At 38.8% G+C, this 22,162-nt stretch overlaps 1 protein-coding gene across 2 annotated transcripts in view; it reads left to right on the top strand.

Annotated features, from left to right (window-relative positions):
* The first annotated feature begins 1,346 nt into the window (after positions 1-1,346).
* AHR (aryl hydrocarbon receptor) overlaps positions 1,347-22,162 on the top strand; it is a 60,270-nt gene continuing 39,454 nt past the window's right edge. For both annotated transcript variants that reach the window (XM_057371634.1, XM_057371633.1), the window contains exons 1-2: positions 1,347-1,511; positions 9,104-9,291. In XM_057371634.1, the coding sequence (XP_057227617.1) occupies positions 1,456-1,511; positions 9,104-9,291 (244 nt within the window). In that variant the 5' untranslated portion in view covers positions 1,347-1,455. The remainder of the gene's footprint in view (positions 1,512-9,103; positions 9,292-22,162) is intronic.

Raw genomic sequence — 22,162 nt, 5'->3', positions numbered from 1 at the left:
TCCCGTCTCAGCCATGACCGCGAGCAACCTGTGTTTACACAGGGCGACTCCCAGGCTCTCAAGCTTAGCGCCGAGACAAAATTTATTGTGGTTATTCCAGGGGACGGAAGAGCCCTCCGGTTATTCCAGGGACCGGAGGAAGAGAACGGGCGGGGGAAGCGACGGCGGGTCAGAGCGGCACCGGGTCTCTCCTCGGATGGTTTTACTARTCAGCAGTTTGGCAGTAACTTTCCGATGTAGCCCTTTTACTTTGAAACAAGCGTTTAGCCGAAAATGTCAGTGTAATAACTCAGAGATTCATCGCCTAATGAGACATGAGCCGCGTCCTCGGTCATTGACACCCGCCGGTCCTCCCGGTGCTTGGCGAGCGACAGCCTTGCCCCCAGTGATTCCCGTTCTGACCCCAGATGTCCTGCTGTCCTTGTCCTCGGTGGAGMCCGGTGYCTTTCCGCTTCTCCCCAACAASCCCCTATTTTGGGCTGTCGCGTGTTATTTTGGGTGTCTTTGCTGGGGCCACCTGCGGCTGTGACGGTGTCAGCCCGGTGGAGGCGGGAAGCGGGGGAAAAGGAGGCGGGGGAGTGACAGACAGGATCCTCACTGTGCCACTGAGCTGGTGTCATTTGTCTTTCAACCTGAACACTGTGATTTTTCTTTTTTTTTTCGTCCCATGGTGATTTTCTGTAATTGAGGCTAAAWGAGCGCTCGGAGCTGACCTTCCTTCTCACCGGCCGCGGATCCCGGCGCATCGCTGCCCGGCCCCCCGAGGCGCGGTGTTTTTCCGTCTCTCTCCCCAGCCCATCCCCATCCCGGAGCGCTCCCCCCGCCGCCGCGCCGCTCCTGCCTCTCCTCGCGTGACCTTCCCAACATGGCGGCGCGGCCGTGAGGGGCCTCCCCGGCGAGGGGGCGGTGGCGGCTGTCAGCCGGGCGGGGCGGGACCCGGCCGGGAGCGGGCTGGGGCGCGGGGCCGGGCCGGGCGGTGCGGGGCGGTCCCGGCGCCGCGCACACTGACAGGCGCTCGGCCAGCAGACGGCGGCCGCGCCGGGGTGCAGAGCCCGCCGCGCACCCTCCCACCGCCGCAGAGGAGCCGGCAGGGAGACGGCGTCGCCTCGGCGGGGAGACGCGGCGCGAACGGAGCTGGAAAACCCCGACCGCCCCCGTACCTGTGCCCTCCGGGGGTGGTGAGTGGGTGTAGCCGCCGCCGATCACCTGGGATCCCGCCCCKCAGCGCCTCCGCCTCCCGTCCTCTCCCGCCCGGGGAAGGCGGCACCGCCACTGCGAGCGAGCGAGCTCCGGGCGGCCGCGGGCAGCAGGAGCGGGGCCCGCGGGAGGAGCGAGGCGAGGGCTGCGGCGCCGGTGGGGCTCGCCCGCTGCCGGCAGCCGGGGCGAGGCGGGCAGGAGGGGCGGCGGCCCCCGGCCGGCGGCGCCCGCGGCGCGGGGCGCTAGAGCCGCGGCAGGATGAACCCCAATGTCACCTACGCCAGTCGCAAGCGGCGGAAACCTGTGCAGAAAATGTAAGCGGCCCCGCGGGCGGGCGAAGGGCGAGGCGAGGAGGGGAGAGCGAGCGACGGGCTTCCCGGGGCGCACCGTCCTGCCGCGCTCCGCGCCGCGGGGGCTCGGCGGGGGCGGCCGCGGGGCTGTGCGGTGCAGGGGCGCCCGGGAGCGCTGGTGCCTCGGGGTGCCGGCGGGATTGTTGCTGTTTTTGCGCTTTTCTTCCCGCACCCCCCAAAAAAAGGAGGGAGTGTCGGGGCGCGGAGGGTCGAGGCGGTGAAGGAGGGAGCGGTGCGGGCAGCGCGGCGCAGCCGGCTGACCTAGATTGGGAGGCATCTGAGGTGACGGCTCGGCGCGGTGGCTGCGCTCGCCCCGCCGGGTGGGTACCGCGGGTGCGCACCCCCTGCGCTCCGCTCCGCGCCGCCGCCGGCCCGCTCAGGTGCGGGGAGCGCGGAGTCGGAGCCGGGAAAAGCCCGCCCGGTTCCCACCGTGTAGGGCCTGCCTGGGAGGGAGGGCTGAACCCCCGGCTTTAACCCTCCAGTTTAACCATCCGGTTCCGCATGAGATGCGTTTATTTTGTGTAGAGTCAAAGAAACCTAAGTGCGTTCCCCAAGAGGAAGGAAAAAAATTCTGGCTGTATGGTGGCTTTTTGTTTATTAATTTATATTTTTGAAACTGTCTGAACAGCTTAGTGCCGGTGTAATTTKGCATGATGCACCTGCTTTAGGACTGCATCCTAGGTTTTATATGCTTCACTAAAACGTTGCTCTCATGAGAGGGGAATTTTCAGGCTAGAGGAGATGCTTAASTTGTACTTTCAACTGGAAGTCAAGAATCTGTAGGTCATAAAAAGTAGCAAAGGTAAGCTACTAAGTTGGAAGAAAAATAAGCAAAGCTCAAAAAAAATCCCTGTGCATTTCTATGGGGTACTTTTGTAGATGTAAAATAACTGCAAGGACTACAAAAGCATTAAAGGAGAAAATGACAAATATTTGATGAAATCATATTGTGGATTATATATTTTTAGATTCACAGCAGACAACTGTCTTGGGGCAAAGGGAATTACTTGAGTGCTTGCTTCTTTACGGTTGGAGTTGTTAGAATGAATGCATGTACATAGCTTTTTTTTTATTATTTTTTTTTTACCCTACAAGTTAGAAAAAAGGTTTAAAAATGTGTGTATGTATATATTTAATTCTCCTGCTAGAAAATGCATTAATTATGAAAAGTCCAGTGCCTGCTTTTTTTGACCATTCATTTCCAAATAAAAAAGTAGAGATACTTAATGAAATTCACACTGTAGGTTTTGATTTTTAAGAAGGAAATCAGTGTTTGTTCATGAGAAAATGAAATGTATTGGTGGCATGTGTAGCCTACTAATAGCTAAAGGCAAATGGTTCTGATTGTCAAAGTTTGAGGTATTCTGTCTTGCTGGTAAGATTGCTTAATGTCTGGCTTATTACTTAATTTTGGTTATCACTGACTAGAGGATGTGAAACCTTTTGTTTTACCTTACTGGAGTGTCTATGTAAGTAACCCTTTTCCTTCTATCTTCTCATTATATAAGTTGGCTGAACTGCTGTGATTTGTTGGATTTGAAGCTCTTTTTTATTACTAATGGGAACTATTTGTCTATTGAGGGACTTTGCCGTAGGATCGGAGGGAGATGTTTCTTCTCAAAATCAAAGTATTCATATTTAAATAGTTTGTTCACCTGTAATTGAGGTGGAGGCTGATTATTAACCCACCTTACTTGGGTTACTGGAAATTATTTTTATGTGAGGCGTTTATCTCATCTGTAGTGTTCATGTATTTATTTTCTTCTTAAAATACCTTATGCTCTTTGGTTGCTGATTCTGTTAGGCCAGCCTTGGAGAAATTGCTAGTGGGTCAGAGGGCTCTGATTTCTCACATAACTACTTAGAGACCACACCTTTAGGCCAAAAAAAGTGGGAGAGACAATAAACTTTTTTTAACTGATTGTGGGAGAAAAGAACRATGTACTTGATCCTGGCTAATAAAGGTTTGAAACTACTGTTGTTTTAATCTGTTTGAAGCTGATTTTTTCCTCCTGTCAGTAGAATTCACAGCTATTGAAAAAAAAAAAAAAAAAGGTGATACATTACTGGGGCTAGTATCTTTTATAGAAGAGATTGTATCTGTTGATAGTTCTCATGTTTTGTTTGCCATATATGTAACCCTTAATGGGGCATAATAATTAGTAATCTGTGGAGACAGCTTGCAGAAATGGAAGAAGGTCTAAATATAATGCCATAGGTGCCATGGGAAAAAAAAATTAAATAGAAGAAATACTTCTTGTTTCAGGTGCATGACTTTTCATGGTCATAACTCTATAAAAATTTAAGAAATTTTCCTCCTACAACTCCCAGTATTTACTAWGTGCCCTACAGAGAACTGAATTTGAGAGAGAGTCACAGGCTGTTGCCTGACAGTGTTGAAATGTGCTTTTTTGATTCAGTCGGGAATTACAGTATGGCAGCTGAAAAAGAAAAGCAGTCGTGGGGGAACATAACAGGCAACTRTTCTTGCAATTCATCTTATTATCTTGTCATGTAAGGGAAGAGAAAAAAAAAGATGGTAAACATGTGCACTCCAAGTGCTTGTGATATGCTACAGAAATCACTTTCTCAGTACCTTGGAGTCTTTCAATTTCGTCCCTCTTTAAGGTTTGAACCCTGCGAGTCCCCCTGGTGGCAGCAGGGCTGGGGGGTGTTTCACTCCCCATTGAGGTTTGGGGAGCAACGTACAGCCGCTGCTTTCTGCTTTTGTCTTTTCCCCCAAGCCTTGAATTTCTTTTGTCTAGTGATTGTTAAATGAGCTAATATACAAGTATTGTAGTTGGAAGGGAAAATGCAAGTTTTATGGAAGTGTGGGGTTTACTGCAGATAGATTTTAATGTGGGATGAAAGGTATTACAWAAGTACAGCTCCAACTTGCAGGTTTTATGTCTTTCTGCCCACTAGCTCTGATTTGGTTTGTTTTTTGGTTTTTTTTTTCCCCTAGTGTTTGAATAGGTTGTGGTTTTTTTGTATAACTGGATAAATGTAATAKACAAGGAATGGGGTGGGGAGTTCTAAATATTTTGTGCTATGCAGAGGCAATAAGTATAATGATTTGTTTATTTAGTAGCTAAATTTTAAAAATAACACAGAAGAAAACCTATTGTATCTTAAACGTTTTTATGACAATAATTACTCCAGAGGTTTGACTGGTTGATCCTTAATGATGGGTAGTCCTGGTAATGTTAGAAAGCAGAACAGAGACATTTTAATTAAAAAAAAAATTGGAACTATTTATATGTTCTTTCAAGGCAAACAAACAAGAAGTGCCAGAATAAGCTTTCAAAAAGGAAGTTAATCAGAAAAGAAAAATAATCATTGAAATATTCCTTTGTGTAAAGCAATATCTGCTACAAACAGCAGTTTGCACGTCTTATTTAGAACGGAGGCAATAAGACTCTTGTCATATGTAGAATAAACTTCTTTTATATATATTTGTCAGTCTTGGTGTAGCTATATGCTCCATGTAGACTGCTACTTAAAAGTCACTTGATTTAATGTTTGTGAGTTTTTTGATTGATTGATTTTGGTCAATGTTTCTTGCAAAAGCATACCCTTTAGGAAGACAATCTGCAGCAAGTGGAAGTATACCTATGTAGGTAACATGGATGGTAGACAGGAACATAATTTTTTTGTTTGTTTTTTCCAATAAATGTTGGCTTGTTATCTTTAACCGTAGTGAAATATGTTAAAACTGAGTGTCCARCTTTCATTCTTGATTGCTGTTCTGGATGTTTCTATCACTCTAGTTGAATCCTTCATGCATCAAACCAACCTGAACAAAATAAAACTATTTACTACTGAAGGACAAACAGTAGCCCAGCATCAGACGAGTAGCATGTCACTGCTTGAGTTTTTTTTTTTTTCTTTTTTTTAGTAAAACAACTTTATCCCTTCAGCAGTTTGAACTTTGACTTCTTTCAGTCTCTGCTGAAAGAGCCACTGGAAAGGGTCTACTCCTTCAGGTCTGGTTGACAACAGCTTTAGATTTAAGAGGTTGATAGTCTGTGTCTTATCTGTTGTTTCCAAAGGAATCATCAGCTGAATTTTCAGTAGTCATAAATTCAGTGTGGGAAATCAAAATAAATGCTTAGAAGTATTTTTCAGTTGCTTAAGTAAATAAATAATTTTTTAGGATTGTATTAATTGCTTAGGGGTAACTGATTTCATATACCCAGMCTCCACTGAATAAAATCCTGTACATAAGAACATGTGTTATTCAGTGTACTGTTAAATATGAGATGAAAAATATTCAAAGCTGAGAAGATTAAATCCATTAGCTAGGTGACTTATATGTTCTTTATGTACTTCTTTCCAAAGCAGTAAGACAGTTCTGATGAACTAATAATTAGKTTTTTTTAACAAATTAGTTTTTCAAAAACATGTCTCTGTATCTGCAGTGTTCCTCTGGCACCTTCTTTTTTTCTCTGATTTCATTTCATGCTTCAGTCTTGTTATTAAGATATCATGCTTTTCAGTACTCGGCTGTTGGGTTTTCTACTGTTCTCCCCAGTGTTTTATGTTGCATGAACAAAATAAACTTACGCTTTCTTTGCATTTTCTTAGAAACTGCTTCAATTTCTCTTTAAGATACTATAAGTGAACATGTAAATATTGAAACTTAATTTGGCCTTTTGATAATAATTAAGACTCAGGTAATTTGCCTTTTTTAATAATTTAGCGTTAATGTCTGTGAAGGTGCACATGATGAGCATGTGTAGTGAAAAATTCTGATTAGGTATGCTGTGGCAGACCTGTGTAAACAGCAGTCAGCTGGTGTTGTGATGGCAAATCCTTTAAAATTGTTAAATCAAAAGTTAAGTATTCTTGCTTGTCTTGCAGCTGTTGGGTGATATTGGTTGTAGATGAGTTCAGAGGCACTGGGTGTACAGAGACCTCTGGCCTTTGATTAGGGAATTCAGGTTTCCTGTGAAAGGTAGAAGAATTGAGAGATCAGCTTAAAATACATTCCCTCCTTCAGTTTTTTTTTTCTTTTTCTTTTAAATAAAGCACATGCATGGATTTAATCTTGGCATAGCACATAATTTGCCTCGAAGATAATTTTCTGCATTGAAGCTGGGCTGTCTTTAGCACTGAGAGTTTATATAAGTGGATGGAAAATGATTTAGCTTGCTGCTTATGCCCCTGGCACTTCTGCCCTTACTCCCTTCATCACTGAAGGATCTATTTTTATGTAGTGGATTTTAGCTGGGTGACAAAGGGGAAAATCAGAGATAATCGATTTGAAGAGAGAGAGTAAGGCAAGGTTTATGCTGCAAATGCTGGTAACTTAGTATTCAGAAATTCAGAGCTAGTTAAAAGTGAGAAATCCTTAGAAAGTAAATGTAAACTAGAAAAACAATCACATTTAATTGACAGTTTGATGAGATGACTGCATTTTTGCACATACTTTCAACTACTCTGTCAATTGCAATTTTAAAGCAAAGCAGGGGACAGTTGTTAAGACAGAAAAGTCTTAATGCTGATTCATTTCATAAAGTTTGCATGTGTTAAATTGTTTCTGTGGAGTCCTCTAGTTTTCAGACGCAGATCACTGATTTGATAGTAGTTAGCTGTTCACTAATTGTTATACAAATGTTACATGCTTAATGTTTGGAATTTATTATTTTGTTTCTACATTTATAAACTGTCTAATACATTTAAAAAATTTAAGAAATACCCTTTCATGTTGTTGCTAAGGTTTGAGGATTTTAATTTTTTTTTTTTAGGGCTATATTTAAGTTTCATATAGCTTGCACAGGTTAATATTCTGCCAGCATAAGAGRATATGAAGAAAACCTTGCTAAATTATTTAAAGTTTAATGTTCACTTGGGAATATGGTCAACTGCTGGTGTCAAAGTCATTGTTTGTGACTGAAGCACACATCTAACCAAATAGTTTGCCATCCATTGCCATTGATGATGGACCTGTGTTTTTTTCAAGGGAAAGAATTTTCATAATTCTTGATTCAACTGTTTTACCCRCTTTTCAAGTGTTTTTAGTCTAAAGCACTACTAATTTACTATATTTACTCATCAGCAAGTTTAACTTTAACTTGCTGGAGAGCAATTTCTGCTCATATATTATATTTCTGTCTGTTAAGAACGTTTTGCCTTATGGTGTCTTCACATTTCCAGGCTCCACATAAGGCTCCTTTAATGGGGAAAAGGACAGTTGTAGTGCTGGGGGGCAGGCAGCCGGGCTTTAAGTGCAAGTTTTTGAAAGTGACAATTGAATGAGCAATGTCTGTAAAAAGCTTGAATTTAAACTAAAAAGAAKTGTAATCAAGACATAGAGTAGAAACAAGCTAAAAATAAGAATGTCTACTTTATCAGTAGTAATTTGACTGAAAACACAAGATGACATTATTTGGTGACTTACTTGAAATTATATGGTTTACTTTAAGAAGTGGAAAAAATAACCATTGGAGCTTTCACAATTGCTCATCATAAAATTGTTATAAAGATGACAGTTGGAAGCAGACTAAATGAAATACTGAAGAAATTAGCTGCTGAATGTCTTTACACTCAGTATTTTTAGTGATTCATCTTGCAGAGCCAACATTTCTGTGAAAGCAGCACAAATTGATAACTGCTGTAGATCTGACGTAGAACTGCAGCATTGGAAAAGTGACAGTGAGTGACTAATTAGAAAACTGTTTACTAAAGAGCATAAATTGTACTATGGCTTATGCAGATAAATTATTTGGTTTCAGTATTGCCTTGTAATGACTAAYTGTAATTCAAATGAGTAAGGGTTTAAACCTGTTCCCAAACTTCTGTGTATGTGGGAAGATGTGAGTATCCAAGTATSTGGAATTGGAGTTCAGGGTGGATATGAATGGAAAACAGAAAGTTTACAAAAACTTCATTATGTAATTCATAACACAAAGCTTTTAAAATTGTTCTTTGTAAGGTACARATGCATGCTTTTGTCATGMTGTACTCAAATGAAATGCCTTCAGSTGAGAGGTGACTTAAAGGATGRGCTCARTATTGTTTGCTACAAAGATTTTACGTGCTGGCTGAGCTATATCTCATGGTTTCTTGTATAGTTTTGGATGCCTTGCAGGTTATTAAAACTTTTATTGTATTCAGTTAACAATAGCCTATTCCAAAAATTAAAGAAATCTGTGAGAAATTGTTAATGAMGTATCAAATTTATTTGTATACAAGTATTACTAAAAGTTATTGCTGTATTTGGAATACATTTCCATTTCAAAGGATTCAAGGGACATTTGACTGAAAGTATAGGAAGCTTTTAATAAAAAAGGCTGAATCTCAAAGGTTTCAAATGTTCATTGCAAGTTTAAATTGACATTGTAGCTCAAACGGTTTCGTTTAACAGTGTGTATGTTGGAGGGGAGGTTAAGCCATCTTAGGTATTTTTTTATTTTCAATGGGAAATAAAGTCATTTGGGAAAACGTTTCAGTTGTTACAGTTTGAAACCRTTTATAGCATTAGGCTTGGCAAATATTTGCCTTCATTTTGGAAAGGAGCTGGCATTTATATTGTGTTTGTTTTTTTGCCACAGTGTAAAGCCATCCCCRGCCGAAGGAGTCAAGTCCAATCCATCCAAGAGACACAGGGACCGCTTGAATGCGGAGCTGGATCGCTTGGCGAGCCTGCTGCCTTTCCCTCAAGACGTTATCGCCAAATTGGATAAGCTGTCTGTGCTTAGGCTTAGCGTCAGTTACCTGAGAGCTAAAAGTTTTTTTGACGGTAAGCACTGGGAATTTATTTGGGTTTGAGCTGCTTGTAAAAATCAGTTTATACTTTATGTTGATTTCAGCTGTTTAAGTACTTAAAGCTGTAAAATTTATCTGTATTTTAATGGAGCCTCCAGTTGAGTGAGTATATACAATGTAACTGTATAAAGTAAGCTTTCCACTTTCTTGAAACCAAATGTAACTACTTATATTTCACTTAGGTCACCAGTCTTTCAAAGCTTTGCATTTGGAAGTAATATTGCCCTTAATGAGTCCTCCAGWCCTTTTCATCAGACTGTCAAAGATACCCAAGAGATTTCTCTTTTCCCCCTCTGAAAATTGCCTTTGTAAAACTATTACTGATTCAAARTATGTCRTATGAGTTCCTATCCAGCTGTATTTTTCTTAATGATGCATCAAAAATGACTTTGCTTTGATATAAGGTAATTGATAGTGCCCCTTCCTATATTTTMTTGCAAAGGTGACTTGTAAAGAATAGAGACAAAGTCTTTCCTCCGTTCAAGCCCTGATTAATGCAGGAGATGAGGCATTAAAACGCCAGCTAAGGTTCTCCAGTTATGTGGGCAGGTGTGCACTGTCTCCAGCCCTGGCAAGGGTAATACAGCAGCACTCAGAGTAGTCATAGGGTCAGAAGTGTGTGTCCTTGGTCACCTCAGGGCTGGCCGAGGAGTCCTGTCTCCTCTCCTTCACTACCCGAACTGCTCTGTGGGGTGAGATGTGTTGGTTGGCTTCATGCCAGCTTCTTCAAAGGCAGAAATAGTCTGATCCTTTCATTGCAGGAATAAAGCAAGGAGCTTATATTTAATTAATTTTCATTTTCTTTGACCAGTCAGTGAGATTTTACAGTATTATATTGAAGATGAAATTTTATTAATCAGCTATAGCTGAAGAATCTTGATTGCAATAGAGTTGATAGTCAATTTCAAGTTGTTTTTTAAACTGTTTTGGAGACTAAAATATACTCTGTCTTCATCAGTTTAAGATAGTTTCAGCCTCCATAACATGGATGAAAGGACTCAAGAAACCTAAGTGTCTAAGATAGTTCTGCTTTTTCCTGCTGGAGGAAAGAATGTTTATTTTCATTTACTGTGTGAACTGTCTTCAGTTTATTAATGCTTATAAATTTATATTCTGTTTTATTGCTTGAAGAATATGTTYAAGTGTCTTGAGTCTGTGTTCAGGACAATTCTTAGTATTAAGTCTACACTAAGGSTAGAGCTGGTCAAATATTTCTAGCAGTGTTTTTTTCAGCGGAAAATATCTTTTGCCATCAAATRAGAGATCTCTTGGCACATCAGTTTCATTAAAATCTTTGCAAGATGTTATCTCAGGTAGACTGCTGTAAAAGAGATTGTTTTGCTTGTCTGKATTCTCTTGGTGAATTGAAGAAGTTCTAATCTCAATGAAATGGGTTTTGTTGTGGTTTTTTATATTGTGTTTTCTGAAATAAATCCAAGATTGAAAGTTTTTTCTTATTTGGGATGGAGTGATAATAGCAAATCTGAATTTCTCATCTCAATTTCTCATGCAATGGAAGTGCTTGATTTTTATTCTTCCTGCCTCTCCCCTCCAATTTGCACTTGAAGGTCCTGGAATGCAGGAGTTGAAGGCTAAGATTTCTGTACAGGAAATAAAATCATGGCTTTAGCTGTAAAGAGACATCCAGAATTCCTTCACACCAAAATTTATATCAATTGCTGATTTGTAATTTGAACATGATGGCRGCTTTCAGCCATTTAGAGTGGTGATGAATTAGGTGTGCATTAGTGGCAGAGAAGTTATATTTGTATTTCAAGTTGCCTTTTAACTTTGGTGGACCCAGAATTGAAGCAAACTTAACTCATGTTTTTAACTTAGTAACATACCATTAGGATTCTATCCATTTCAGGCAAACATATGCAASTATGCTGCCGTACTGGACCACGTCTGTGGTCTGCAGGGCATTTATTTATGTTACAATAAMTTAATGAGCAGAATTCTGATTTGCCTTGTAGGAAAGGAATTTTCAGGGTGCACTACAGGAGAATATTTTTCCTTTAGTCTCTATAATATAAAAACCTGGTAAATTTGAAAAGATTAATATTTGATGTTGTTCATCTTGTGCAAGACTTTTTGAACATTGTAAAGTGAAGTATATTTAATTTMTACCGTCAAACAGAATAACTTCAGTAGAAGTTGTCTTAATGGGTTTTATTAACAGAAAAAGTCTTCCTGAAAAAGTCTTACTTCTTTTCAGGCCTTTGTACTGTATGACTACAAATCAGGTTAGTCATCAGTCTCCATCTGCAGGTATTTAAAGACTAACTTCAATGACTTAAGTAAAGATAAATAAAAGTAACCAATTTAGGACTGACAGACACAATAGAGAAAATTAGATCTTTATACTATTTTAGTCTTCCTAAATAACATGGACTCTATTTCATTGAAATTCACCTTCAAAAAGAAAAATTAGTGCTTTGAAGAACAGAATTAACAGAAAACCCCTGGGTTTGATTTTCATGATCTATCTATGCAGTGCTTCTCAGGAAGGCTTTTTCAAAGAAGTGTTTTGTGAAGTTGAAACCCTGTAGAATAAATCTGACAAATGCAAGAGTGAGCACTGATTGTCACCTCCAGTGCCTCAACTGAGCCAAAGCTCCACTTTATTAACGCWGCATGCTGAAGTGAAGGGAAACGCTAAATGAATAACAGGATACAAATGGGGGGGTGTGCAAATTCCTGCGGAAAGTAAAATATAAACGTGTAATCATATGATCTTGCTTGAAAGGAAACTCAAGTTTTTGCTGTAACAATAGATTTTTTTTTCAAAGAAAACACTTGCATTTTTCCAAGTTTAAATAATCTATAGTGAATGTCTGTTTTCTGAAGGCGGAAGTCTGGGGGGAGAAAAAGAACTGTTTTGTGAAAGACATCTGAAACAGTTGCATCAATTTGAATAAATGTGTCTCACTTCAATGTCTACAAGGTTTTTTTGTTGTTACTGAAAGTTAGTGTGTGTGTGTATATATATATATATATATATATATATATAAAGTGTATATATATATATAAAAAATTAAAAAAACCACCACCAAAAAACTGTCTTTCCCAGAGTCTAGTCATTGAGATGGTACAGCCATTAAGATGGTACAGTCATTAAGTGGTACAGAATGTTCTCTGGAGCTAGAGAGAGGTGAGTTTTCCTGTAGTGTCTACTGAAATAGGGTAGACCTCTGAATGCTTGCCATATTTCAGGACGTAGAAAATAGGTGTTTGCTTTTTTCTCTTCCCCAACACTGAAAGATCTAACTTTCTTGTGTGACAAAGTTCTCTAACTTTCTTTTCTGTGACAGTATTCTGTTAAGCAGTTTCTTTTGATTGTTGTTCTTAGAGATGTTCTTGTTTTGCCAAGTGGCCCTTTAGATACACTGGTATAGTGTGGTCAGGTTAGTCTCAAGTCTCCATGATACCAGARGACTTTCTGTATCCTCATGTTGAGCATTCTGGCATGCTTTTTTATGTACAAATTTGACTTTGACTCAAGAAGGAAATTACAGTAGTGGATTAAAATAATGTGTCTCAAGTCTGTTTCTTTATAAAGTCCTGTGTGGCAAGTCAAAGCTAAAAAGTGGTTTAGGGTGGTGTCGCTTCTCAGCTGTGCAATGCTACCTGTTGTATGAAGTGGATTAGCAGCTCTCRAAGTCAAGCAGGTTAGCTTAAATCACCACTGGAGTGTTTATTTTGTGCATGTAAGATACTTTTCTGAAAGGGGCTTAAGGCAAGCTTTTTATTTTTAAGAGRCTGTGATGAATCGGGCAGGTGTCTGCTGATGATCAGTAAAGACTTTATGTGTTGTCCTGGTATTATTTCAGTTCATTTTATGTTAAGTGCCCATGCATGTGTGCATTCAGCAGTGAAAAATATAAAGTGGAAAATGGGACAACAGCTCTTTGTGTGGATGAAGGTTAGTGTGAGCTCAGCATCTGGAGCACAACTGGACAATCATTTAGGCACAGCCTGTGCTCCCCATGCATGCTAAAGGACAAAACCCTTTTGCCTCTAGGTTTGGAGTTTATATGATGAATTGATACTCACTTAAATACTTTACTGCAGTAAGGAAAAGCATTTATAATTGGTCTTCTTGGGATTTTRGTGAAATAGAATTAATGGTTGAAAAGTAGAGTTTGTATGAATGATCACTTTTTTAATGTTGGGGTAGGATTTTTCATCTTAAAGGTGTACTGAGAATCAAGGAGAGGCTTGCAGAACCGAAAATGAAGTAGCGGTGCTATGTGTGCGTATCAATACATTAGAAACAAAATTCAGCATGTTGCTCATTAATTGTCCTTTCATCCCTTTCACTAAGAATTCCTGTGGTTTAAAGTACGTGGGKTTTTTTTCCCCTCTTGCTTATTGGGCAGTATTCTGCATTTATAGAAAAAAGTTTCCRCTCAAAATTAGTTTAGAATTGGTTTCTTATGTTGGATGCTAGTGATTCTGGCAAGCACAGCAATAACAAAATAATTAAGATTTTTTTTTTACAGTAAGTTAGCATTACTTTTTTTTTTTTTTTTTATTTTTTTAATGTAATTAACATTCCTTGGCATAGTATAGCTGAAATTTGCAGTGCAGCCATTGTCATCACATAAAATATGTTCTTGATAATGTATTTTTCCTGCAATGCCCACTGTTCTATTGTACCATGTGCTGGAGAGAACAGACTGCATGTGGCTCCTGTTCTGGAGGGTATGTCTAAGATGTAYAAATGGGAAAGACAGGCAAAGTGGGAGACAATGCGTTTATTCTGTCACACTGAGAAGGGCAGTAACACATTTCCAGTCTACAGATTAGATAACCTTTCTGCCAAGTGTCAGGTGGTGGTCTGAAACAGAAACCTGAAAATACAAAAATTATTAAAACACAACCCAGTAAGACCAGGATAATAAAAGCAAGTCAGGACAGATCTGCTGTATTTTAGACAGTCAGCATCTTTWCCTGCTGTGTCTGTCTAATGCAGTTTTCCTCATGTGTGTTTTGAAAGTGTGACTTCCCTTTCATGTTGCATCCTTTCCCCGCTCCTGCATACATAGATGCTTGACCCCCACACCAGGAAAAGCTCAAGCCCTGTAGAGCAGTGGAGTTAGGCTGCACTGACTGCTCTTGAATATTTATGTGGATGGATTTTCCTACATAAGAATTTACTGTTGCTTCTAGTGGGCTTATTTGATTTGTGACTCTGTCTTGAGCCTTTTTTTGCACCCAAGGTAGAAAATATCCCATAGTTTGATAGACTGAGTTTTTGCAGAACACCCTCTGATTCTGATGTGAAGAAATTATATGAAGAATCTACCACATCTTGGTGATTCTTCYAGCAGATACATTGTTCTGTTAAAATATTATTCAGGTCTAAATTTACTTGTTTTCTAACCTTGGAAGCTAAAATGTTCTCTAATTAGCATTTCTGTATTTGATACTTTATACCATGCATATGCATTAATTTTCATAGTTTTGAATGAGCTTCTTTGAATCTTATCTGAGAGTTGGAGGAAAAAAAATAAGTGGGGAAAAAACCCARCCCAAACAAACAAACCAACTATGCTTCCTTTTGTACTGTCTTCCCCACTGGCCCAAATCCAGATTTATTACAAAATGTCAACCTTGGGATTGTATAGCTATTTTAGTATCAGACTATCATATCGTTCAAGTTATTTCCTGATCCATGCTTGTTATTTCWCTGCTGGTCTCTTTTTCTTTTTTTCTCCTAACCTCCCCCTTGCTCCCAATCCCCTGAGATTCATACTGAGCATTTGGGACTGTCTGCTACAGACTATTTTAGCCTGTATTTTACGTAACAGACRGTAAGTAGGGATTTAAGCTTTGAAGTCCTAAATTCTGATCTTCAAAAATGATGATTAGAGTCATGTAGCTGTGGCGTCACCCTAAATCTCAAAATGTGTATGTTTTTACAGTCTTAGCTTTTATTTTTTGGAGTGCTGTGTCACTAGGCATCTGATGCAGCTGGGCAGTCCATACCCCCATGGACTGATGCAATTTAATATAACCCAAACTGAMCAACTAAAATTGAAAAATCTGTTCATATCACAAAGTAAGAGCTTAAAATGTCAATGTGTTTGTAGGATAAGAGCAGAAACCAGGTACAAATGCTACCAATTAATGGATTTTCTTTTGGATTTTCTTTTGKATTTTCTTTGGATTTTCTTTTCCTGTTACATTCTGGTATTTCAGTGGTTGATGTTAATCATTGTTAGAACTCTCTTTGCAAGAAAGAAAAATGAAAGGCTATCTCTTCTTCTCTGCCCTATGTGTATTATTTCATCAAAGGCATATGAAAAGTCAGTGTAGGAGCCTCTTATGTTCCACAAAGCTGTTGTAAAATTTATTGAAAACCCTGTCCCAGTATGCAGAGCATTTATTTTTTCTCTGTAGCCCTTGTTAATAGGGAGATTAATTTTAAGCAGACTGTTCTGGGCTTTGCTCTGGATTCCTGACTCTTGTTTTCAGAGATCAGAGCCTAAAAWTTAATTTCTCCTGTTCTAACAAMATCASTGTTCTGGAGATTGACRCTGCTRTATGACATTCAAACCCAGAACAGGKACTTCCTASACTCAGGAAGTACYACTGTTTCTCTGGCCTTGTGTGTTCCAAATCTTGTAATCTTTGCTAACATTATTAYTGTACTGTAGCACCTAAAGATAATGCGATTTGGAGCTTTTTGGTTTTTTTTATCCAAATCACCACAACTGTTGCTCCCTCCTCCAATGACAGTGTGAGTGCAGAGTTATAATTTGAGGTAGCACTGGGCTTTCAATATGTGTCTTCYAGGGGCTTCATGATTCAACCATCTGAATTTGTAGAAGTACGGTTTGCTTGACTCTTACCTTAGAAATATGTCCTAGTTATTTATAGCTTCAGTATGAATACACATTAAAAATGTGTAAAAGTCATCTATTAATTCTGGAATAGTTTTTACTGCTGTCTGTGTCTTTATGACTCAGCAGCTTTTCTCTTGTGTGTGCTTGCCAATGGGAGAAATGCCCTAGTTTTTCCATATCAAAATACAGATAAAATCAAACAGGAAATAAGACATGCTTGTATGATTGAGCTCTGTAGATGTTTACAGTTCTAGCCAGTTATAACACTGTTTATTTTTCCTGAGTAAACAAAAACTTCACCTCTGTTAAAACAATTTCTTCTCCGTACATGTTTTGATAAACTACTTACTTAAAAAACAATTGCTTTATGAATTGTCTTGGAAATCCAGCTAGATAAGTATAAGCTAATTCTACTTACCAGAGTTTGGTTCTTGTAATTAGATAATTTATTAGTTACCTCTTTTTAAAGAGTTAAAAAAATAATTTCAGAAGTGCTCTTCAAAGATTTAGATAATGTATTGATAAATGTTGTCCTGGGAAAAGTGTTTTGGGAGCCCCTGCTCATCTGTGCAGCGTCCAACCTTTATGTTTAACAAGGCATTATGTTAGTGATAAAACTAACCATAGTTATTCTAGAGACCTAAATGAACTAAACTGTAAGAACTAGAATAAATAGTTATCTGAAACTGCCTTAAGAAAAGGTAGGTTTGCTGCCTGCCAGCTGTGAACATTAAAGGGAACTTACAAACAGGAATTAGTCGCCCTCAGTGATGCATGCTAAACTGTGTTTTTAATTGAACAAAGRGATGCTAATTTTTTTCCACTGAGTGGTTGCCTCCTGAAATTCAACCCATGTGCCTTTTTCAATTGCACAGCACTGCAGACTTTCTGCATGGTGTTGTATAACATCTAATAAGCTGAAAGATACACGTAGTTGGCCCCTCAAGACAAATTCTAACTGATTGCATAAAGTAGGAATTACTCAAGTAAGTCCGTGGCTTGACTGGTCAAATCTTCTGAATTCCCCATCAAACTCCACTGTCACATCTTCAGCACTACAATTCCTGTGGGCCACCAGAACATCTAGCTTTGTGAGTGAATTCCTCTTTTTCTCTTGGTGTCTCATCTCAGCTACAAACTGAGGGATAATGTCTTTTTGTTTTATTGATTATTTCCCTTATGCCACATTTTTTAATATGATGTATTTGACTTATTCAGAGGAAAAAAAAAGAGTAGTCTCCAGTTTTCTCCTTGTTTATACCATTTGTTATTTGGTTTACTTTTACCAAACAATGGTAAGAGACATGCCTAGAAAAAGACAAACAGTTTTGCTTGTCCTCACAGCTGCTATGATTTTTGCTGTGATACAGTTGTGCTCTGTGGTATGGTGCTATGTGTAATATCTTACCAGAGATCAGGCTGTTGATTTGRTCACATTAAAGGATGTTGAAATACATCTGTTGTCATACAGCCTTGATATTGAAGGCTTTTTTTTAATATGCTTTATTGATCTAATTAATGGGAAATTTTGTGGACAGGAGAAACCCAGTACATGTAATTGTGTGGCTTGTAGCTGATCCTTCAGAAGGATAAAAATGCAAATACAAATTCCTTGTGATTATATTATCAGGTGGCATTAATGTTAWTGAGTTATACCTAGTGATGYAGAAGGAAAAATAGTTCCYCTTTTCATGCACCCTGTCATAACATGAAGGTAAAACTCAAGAGTTAATGATCTGCAGGAAGGGTTTGAGCCCCATGACTGAGAGCTTTTAGGACTGTATCAGGACTTTTCCCCCCTCAATTTAAATGAGATATTTCTGTTAGAGCTTATTCATTAATATCTTTATATAGCAAGGGTTGGAATTGAATGGTCYTGTAAAGAAACCTTCCAAACCCACTTCATAGCCTTTTAGTGCAATAACTGCAAAACTCAACATTGCCTTTTACTAGTAGAATAAACTGTCCTCTTTCGTGCATGGAATATAATTTACACTTTCTATTTTTTCAGTTAAAATTGTAGAGAAATTCCCCAGGCAATAGCTCTATGAAGTTGCAGTCAAGCCATCAGTTAAGATAAAGATAAGGCAAGGCATTGTTTCAGTAGAAAAAAAAAAACCCCAAGGATTTGAGTTAATATTTGAGTACCAGGTCCAAGTTTGTGTGAGCTGAGTTCCCCAATGAAACTGATGGATAAGAAAATAACTTGCAGCTGTAAAGGGAATTTAAAAACCACTTTAGATTCCTAGGCTTTGTAATAAAAATTAATRCTGATGTAGAAAAAAGAACAGTTATTTCAATATGATTTTTTCCTTAAGCAAAGAGTTTAGCTATTTCAGAAGTARTGTTTTATTAAAAAAAATCTGTGTCATTTTCTAGATGATATTGAACTGCCTTTTCTACAAATCAAAAGCCTAACAAATGGCTGTTTTTTTTTAACAATATGTAATATCTGATAAGCTTTATGCACATAAACCTTTTGCTTTTGTCTAACATATTGAAAAATTGTTATAGGAAGAGAAAATTCTGGTTTTAGGAACCAAGGGCTCAGAAGTAGGTAACTRTGAATCTAGATTCAACTTCTCACAGATCTCATTCAGCGAGGAATTAAATAACTTTCTTCTTTGATTTTTCATGCCTCACCTCCCTTTTTTGTGGCTAAAGCAGTATGATATTGATAGATCTGATGATAAGTTGCAATTTATCAGCATGCACCTCTTGATGACCTTTTTCTGAAGAAGCAAGGAAGATGTACCCAGACAAGCAGCTGAATGGGAAGCAGCTCAGAAGAAATGTGTGTGCCAGGATATGGTTTTGGTGATTCAGCAGGTGACTGCCATCTCTGTTGTAGCTAGAAAACAAGAGTTCATTGCCTCTAAGTTTTGAAACCACAAGCAGTATACGGTTTGGTATGTGGTTGTGAAGCTTCAAAGCCAAAGCAAATGATTACAGATTTGAACAACTGTATGTTTCCTGAGATTTAGTTTTCTGTTTTTAAGTACAAGATAACAGCAAAAGTGAAGTTTTATTCCTCATGTATGTTAAAAAAATTACATCTGAACTAAAATTTTATTGGGGGCCTGGGTACAACTGGCCAATTATAAAAACACTGCACACTAATTGCCATTCTGCTGTGTTATACATATGTCATATGCAGTCATTCTTGAGACYTGTTTTTGCTCAAATCTGCTTTAAGTTGAGGAGAACTACCACTGATGCTTTAGATGCTCAGAAATTCCAACCCAGCATGTAGATGGGTGTCAGGGGATCAACCTTTGACCCYCTCTGACCAAAACATAATAGTTTATTCTTGATCCTGCACTTTCAAGGTCCTGTAACCTTCTGCCTATTTCTTGCCTTAAAAAAAGGCTAACTGCCTTTCAGCTCCCATATAAATCTCCTTTTGTCTTCCTTTGGCGTTCTCTGAATCTGGGAGCCTGATTGGGATGTTCTGAGCAAGATGCATACACGTGCTTTTAGGCTTTAAGAGAATGGCCATTTATTGCATAGTGGTTGCAACTGCTTATAGCGCCTTTTTTTATTTTTCTATTATTTTTCTTTTCATCTTCATTCTCCCCCCCAGTTAAGGACCAGTGGCTACTAATGCTATGCATTAGTTTGAGAACATCTGCTTTAGGAAGTGCCACTGTTTATGTGAGCAAAGGCTCGAATCTTCCACATGGATTGGCTGAACTCCCGTTTTTGTAGGCTGGTGCATATTGACTTAGTGTGATTAATTATCATGCTGTGAAGTAAGTTCGGTATCACTCAGTCAATTAAGGAAAAAAAAATAGACAACTTGATTGTTGATTTTACCTTCTACTTAAGAAGACATAGCATTTGTTAAGTACCACTTTGTGGCAACTGAGGATATGTCCCCCTTTTAAGGGAGCCTTCTGCATAAACACTTAACATTCCACACATAATAATGCTGTTAACTCTTTCTTTAAAAAGCAGCATTTAAAAGGCTAAAACAGTAAAAGCCTGAGTTCAGCTGACCTTGGGTGTAGCATTGCTTGGGTTGGTTTTAATCAGTGTTGTGAGCAATTCAGTGGTGTGTAATGTTTTTTCAGATCTTTAAAAGCAGATATTTTATTACATCTTTTATTTTCATTTTATTACATCTTTTTATGGTGTGAGGAGAAGCACCAATTTACTTCAACATGCAGTTCAGGGCTTGCTGAGCTACATTTTGGGAATGCCTCAAAAAAATACTGTGAAGGTTGAGGAAAATCATTGCAACTTAACCTGGTTAACTTATTGGGTTATGTGAATATTTTAAAATAGGATATGGTGTATATGTTGGGCAAATCTAGTAAAATCTAATATCTTCATTCTGTAAAATGTTTCTARAACCAGTAAGTGTATTGCTTCAATATTACTTCAGCCAAATTTAAGAATGTCAGAGCTTTTAAAAGTATGTTAATGCTTTTAAAAGAAATATGTTCTACCTGGATCTGATATTGTAGGGAAAAGAGTTTAATTACTAATTGCAAYTAATATTTTGCAAAGCATTTTTCTCTAAGCATGCAGCAGGTGGTTTTTTATTCATTACTTTTACTCATAATTTTTCTGTAGTTACTAATGCAAATTTACTGTTTGGTAGTAGTAAATAATGGAATATTGTAATAATTTATAAGCTACATAGGAAAAAAATAACTCAAACAAAGGATTGGATTAATAACAATGAAAAAAATTCAATTAGTCTTACAGTGCCTCTTGTAACAAAAGAAAAGAAAGCATTAGAGATACTAATCATAGAGAAGGAAGTGCCTGAGCAGGCAAACTTTTAAAAATAACATGACAATAGACTCTACCTATTGTGTGCAAGAATGCTGGTGCAGTCTTATATTTCTTGCAGGATTAGAATCCATCTGAATTAGACCGAAACAGAAGAATGTGACAAAAAACTTGCACAAAATTAAGAAACATGGCTGTGCTTGAGAGGAACCTTAACAAGTGTTTTCATTCCACGCCTTGCAATTTCAGATTACTTTGCCATCATTTTATGTCACCTGTAGCATCCATGCCAGTCTCTGTTTGTATAAGGCAAAGGAGATGTGTTTCTTGTGCAAATATTTACTTCCATTGCCATCCATCAGATCAAGTAGCAGTGCTGAGGGGCAGCTGATGCTGTGAAATGCATCTCCTCTCTGGAGTACTGGGGCTCAAGTGAGTCACTACAGCTATGTACAAAGACACATTTTTGGAAGGGTTCCCACTCTTGCACTTCAAGTRGTGTCTCTCTCTGTTAAGAGACAGGAAAAAACTGTCTGCTGTCTTTGAGTGCCTTCCTCTTAACTGAGGATACCTGACTGCTAGTGACTAAGCTGGTCAGACTAACCTAGATAGCTGAGACTGTCCTTCAGTTTGAACCCYTTGCCTTATTTTCTCAGTTTAAGCTCCTAAGTGTCCTAGAAAAGAATATAGCCGTGTTCATTTTTGCCTCTTCTCTCCCAGGAAACCCATATGGAAATTATTTTATAATCTCTTGGAGAGGATTTGTCTGATTAAGGAACATGAATGAATGGGGAGGGAAGGCAGTATCAAGTGGAAGGGAACAGATTCAAATTATATACTATTAGAGGGTTATAACTGYTCAGAAAACACTTCTGCTCTAAACCCATCTGGGAGAAAATTACTTGTACAGACTCTTTCAGGGCTGTTCAAAGCCATGTGCTGCTTAAAACTCTTATCTGGGTGAAATCATACAGGAAAAGATCTGTCTCCCTTTGGATTTGGTAATGGCCCCCAAGCCTACAGTTGCTCATGTTCATAAAGTGGGTCACGTTTTCATTCAAGATGAAAATACAACACAGAATTTACACTGTATATAAATATTTTCATACTTGAGGTATTTGAAGTATCTTTCAAGTATACTGAAGATTCTTTGTGTGCATTAGATAACTCCACTCTATAGCCATATTAAAGCCATATCAAAGTAGAGACATGTTAAAACAAATGGAAGAGACTTTTGGAGAAATTGCTTCA

Source organism: Malurus melanocephalus, unplaced genomic scaffold (assembly GCF_030028575.1).
Source record: "Malurus melanocephalus ecotype Western Australia unplaced genomic scaffold, MMel_1.1 scaffold_150, whole genome shotgun sequence".
Lineage (NCBI taxonomy): Eukaryota > Metazoa > Chordata > Aves > Passeriformes > Maluridae > Malurus > Malurus melanocephalus.
Note: the sequence above shows the minus strand (reverse complement) of the source record. Positions and strands in the feature narration are given on the sequence as shown.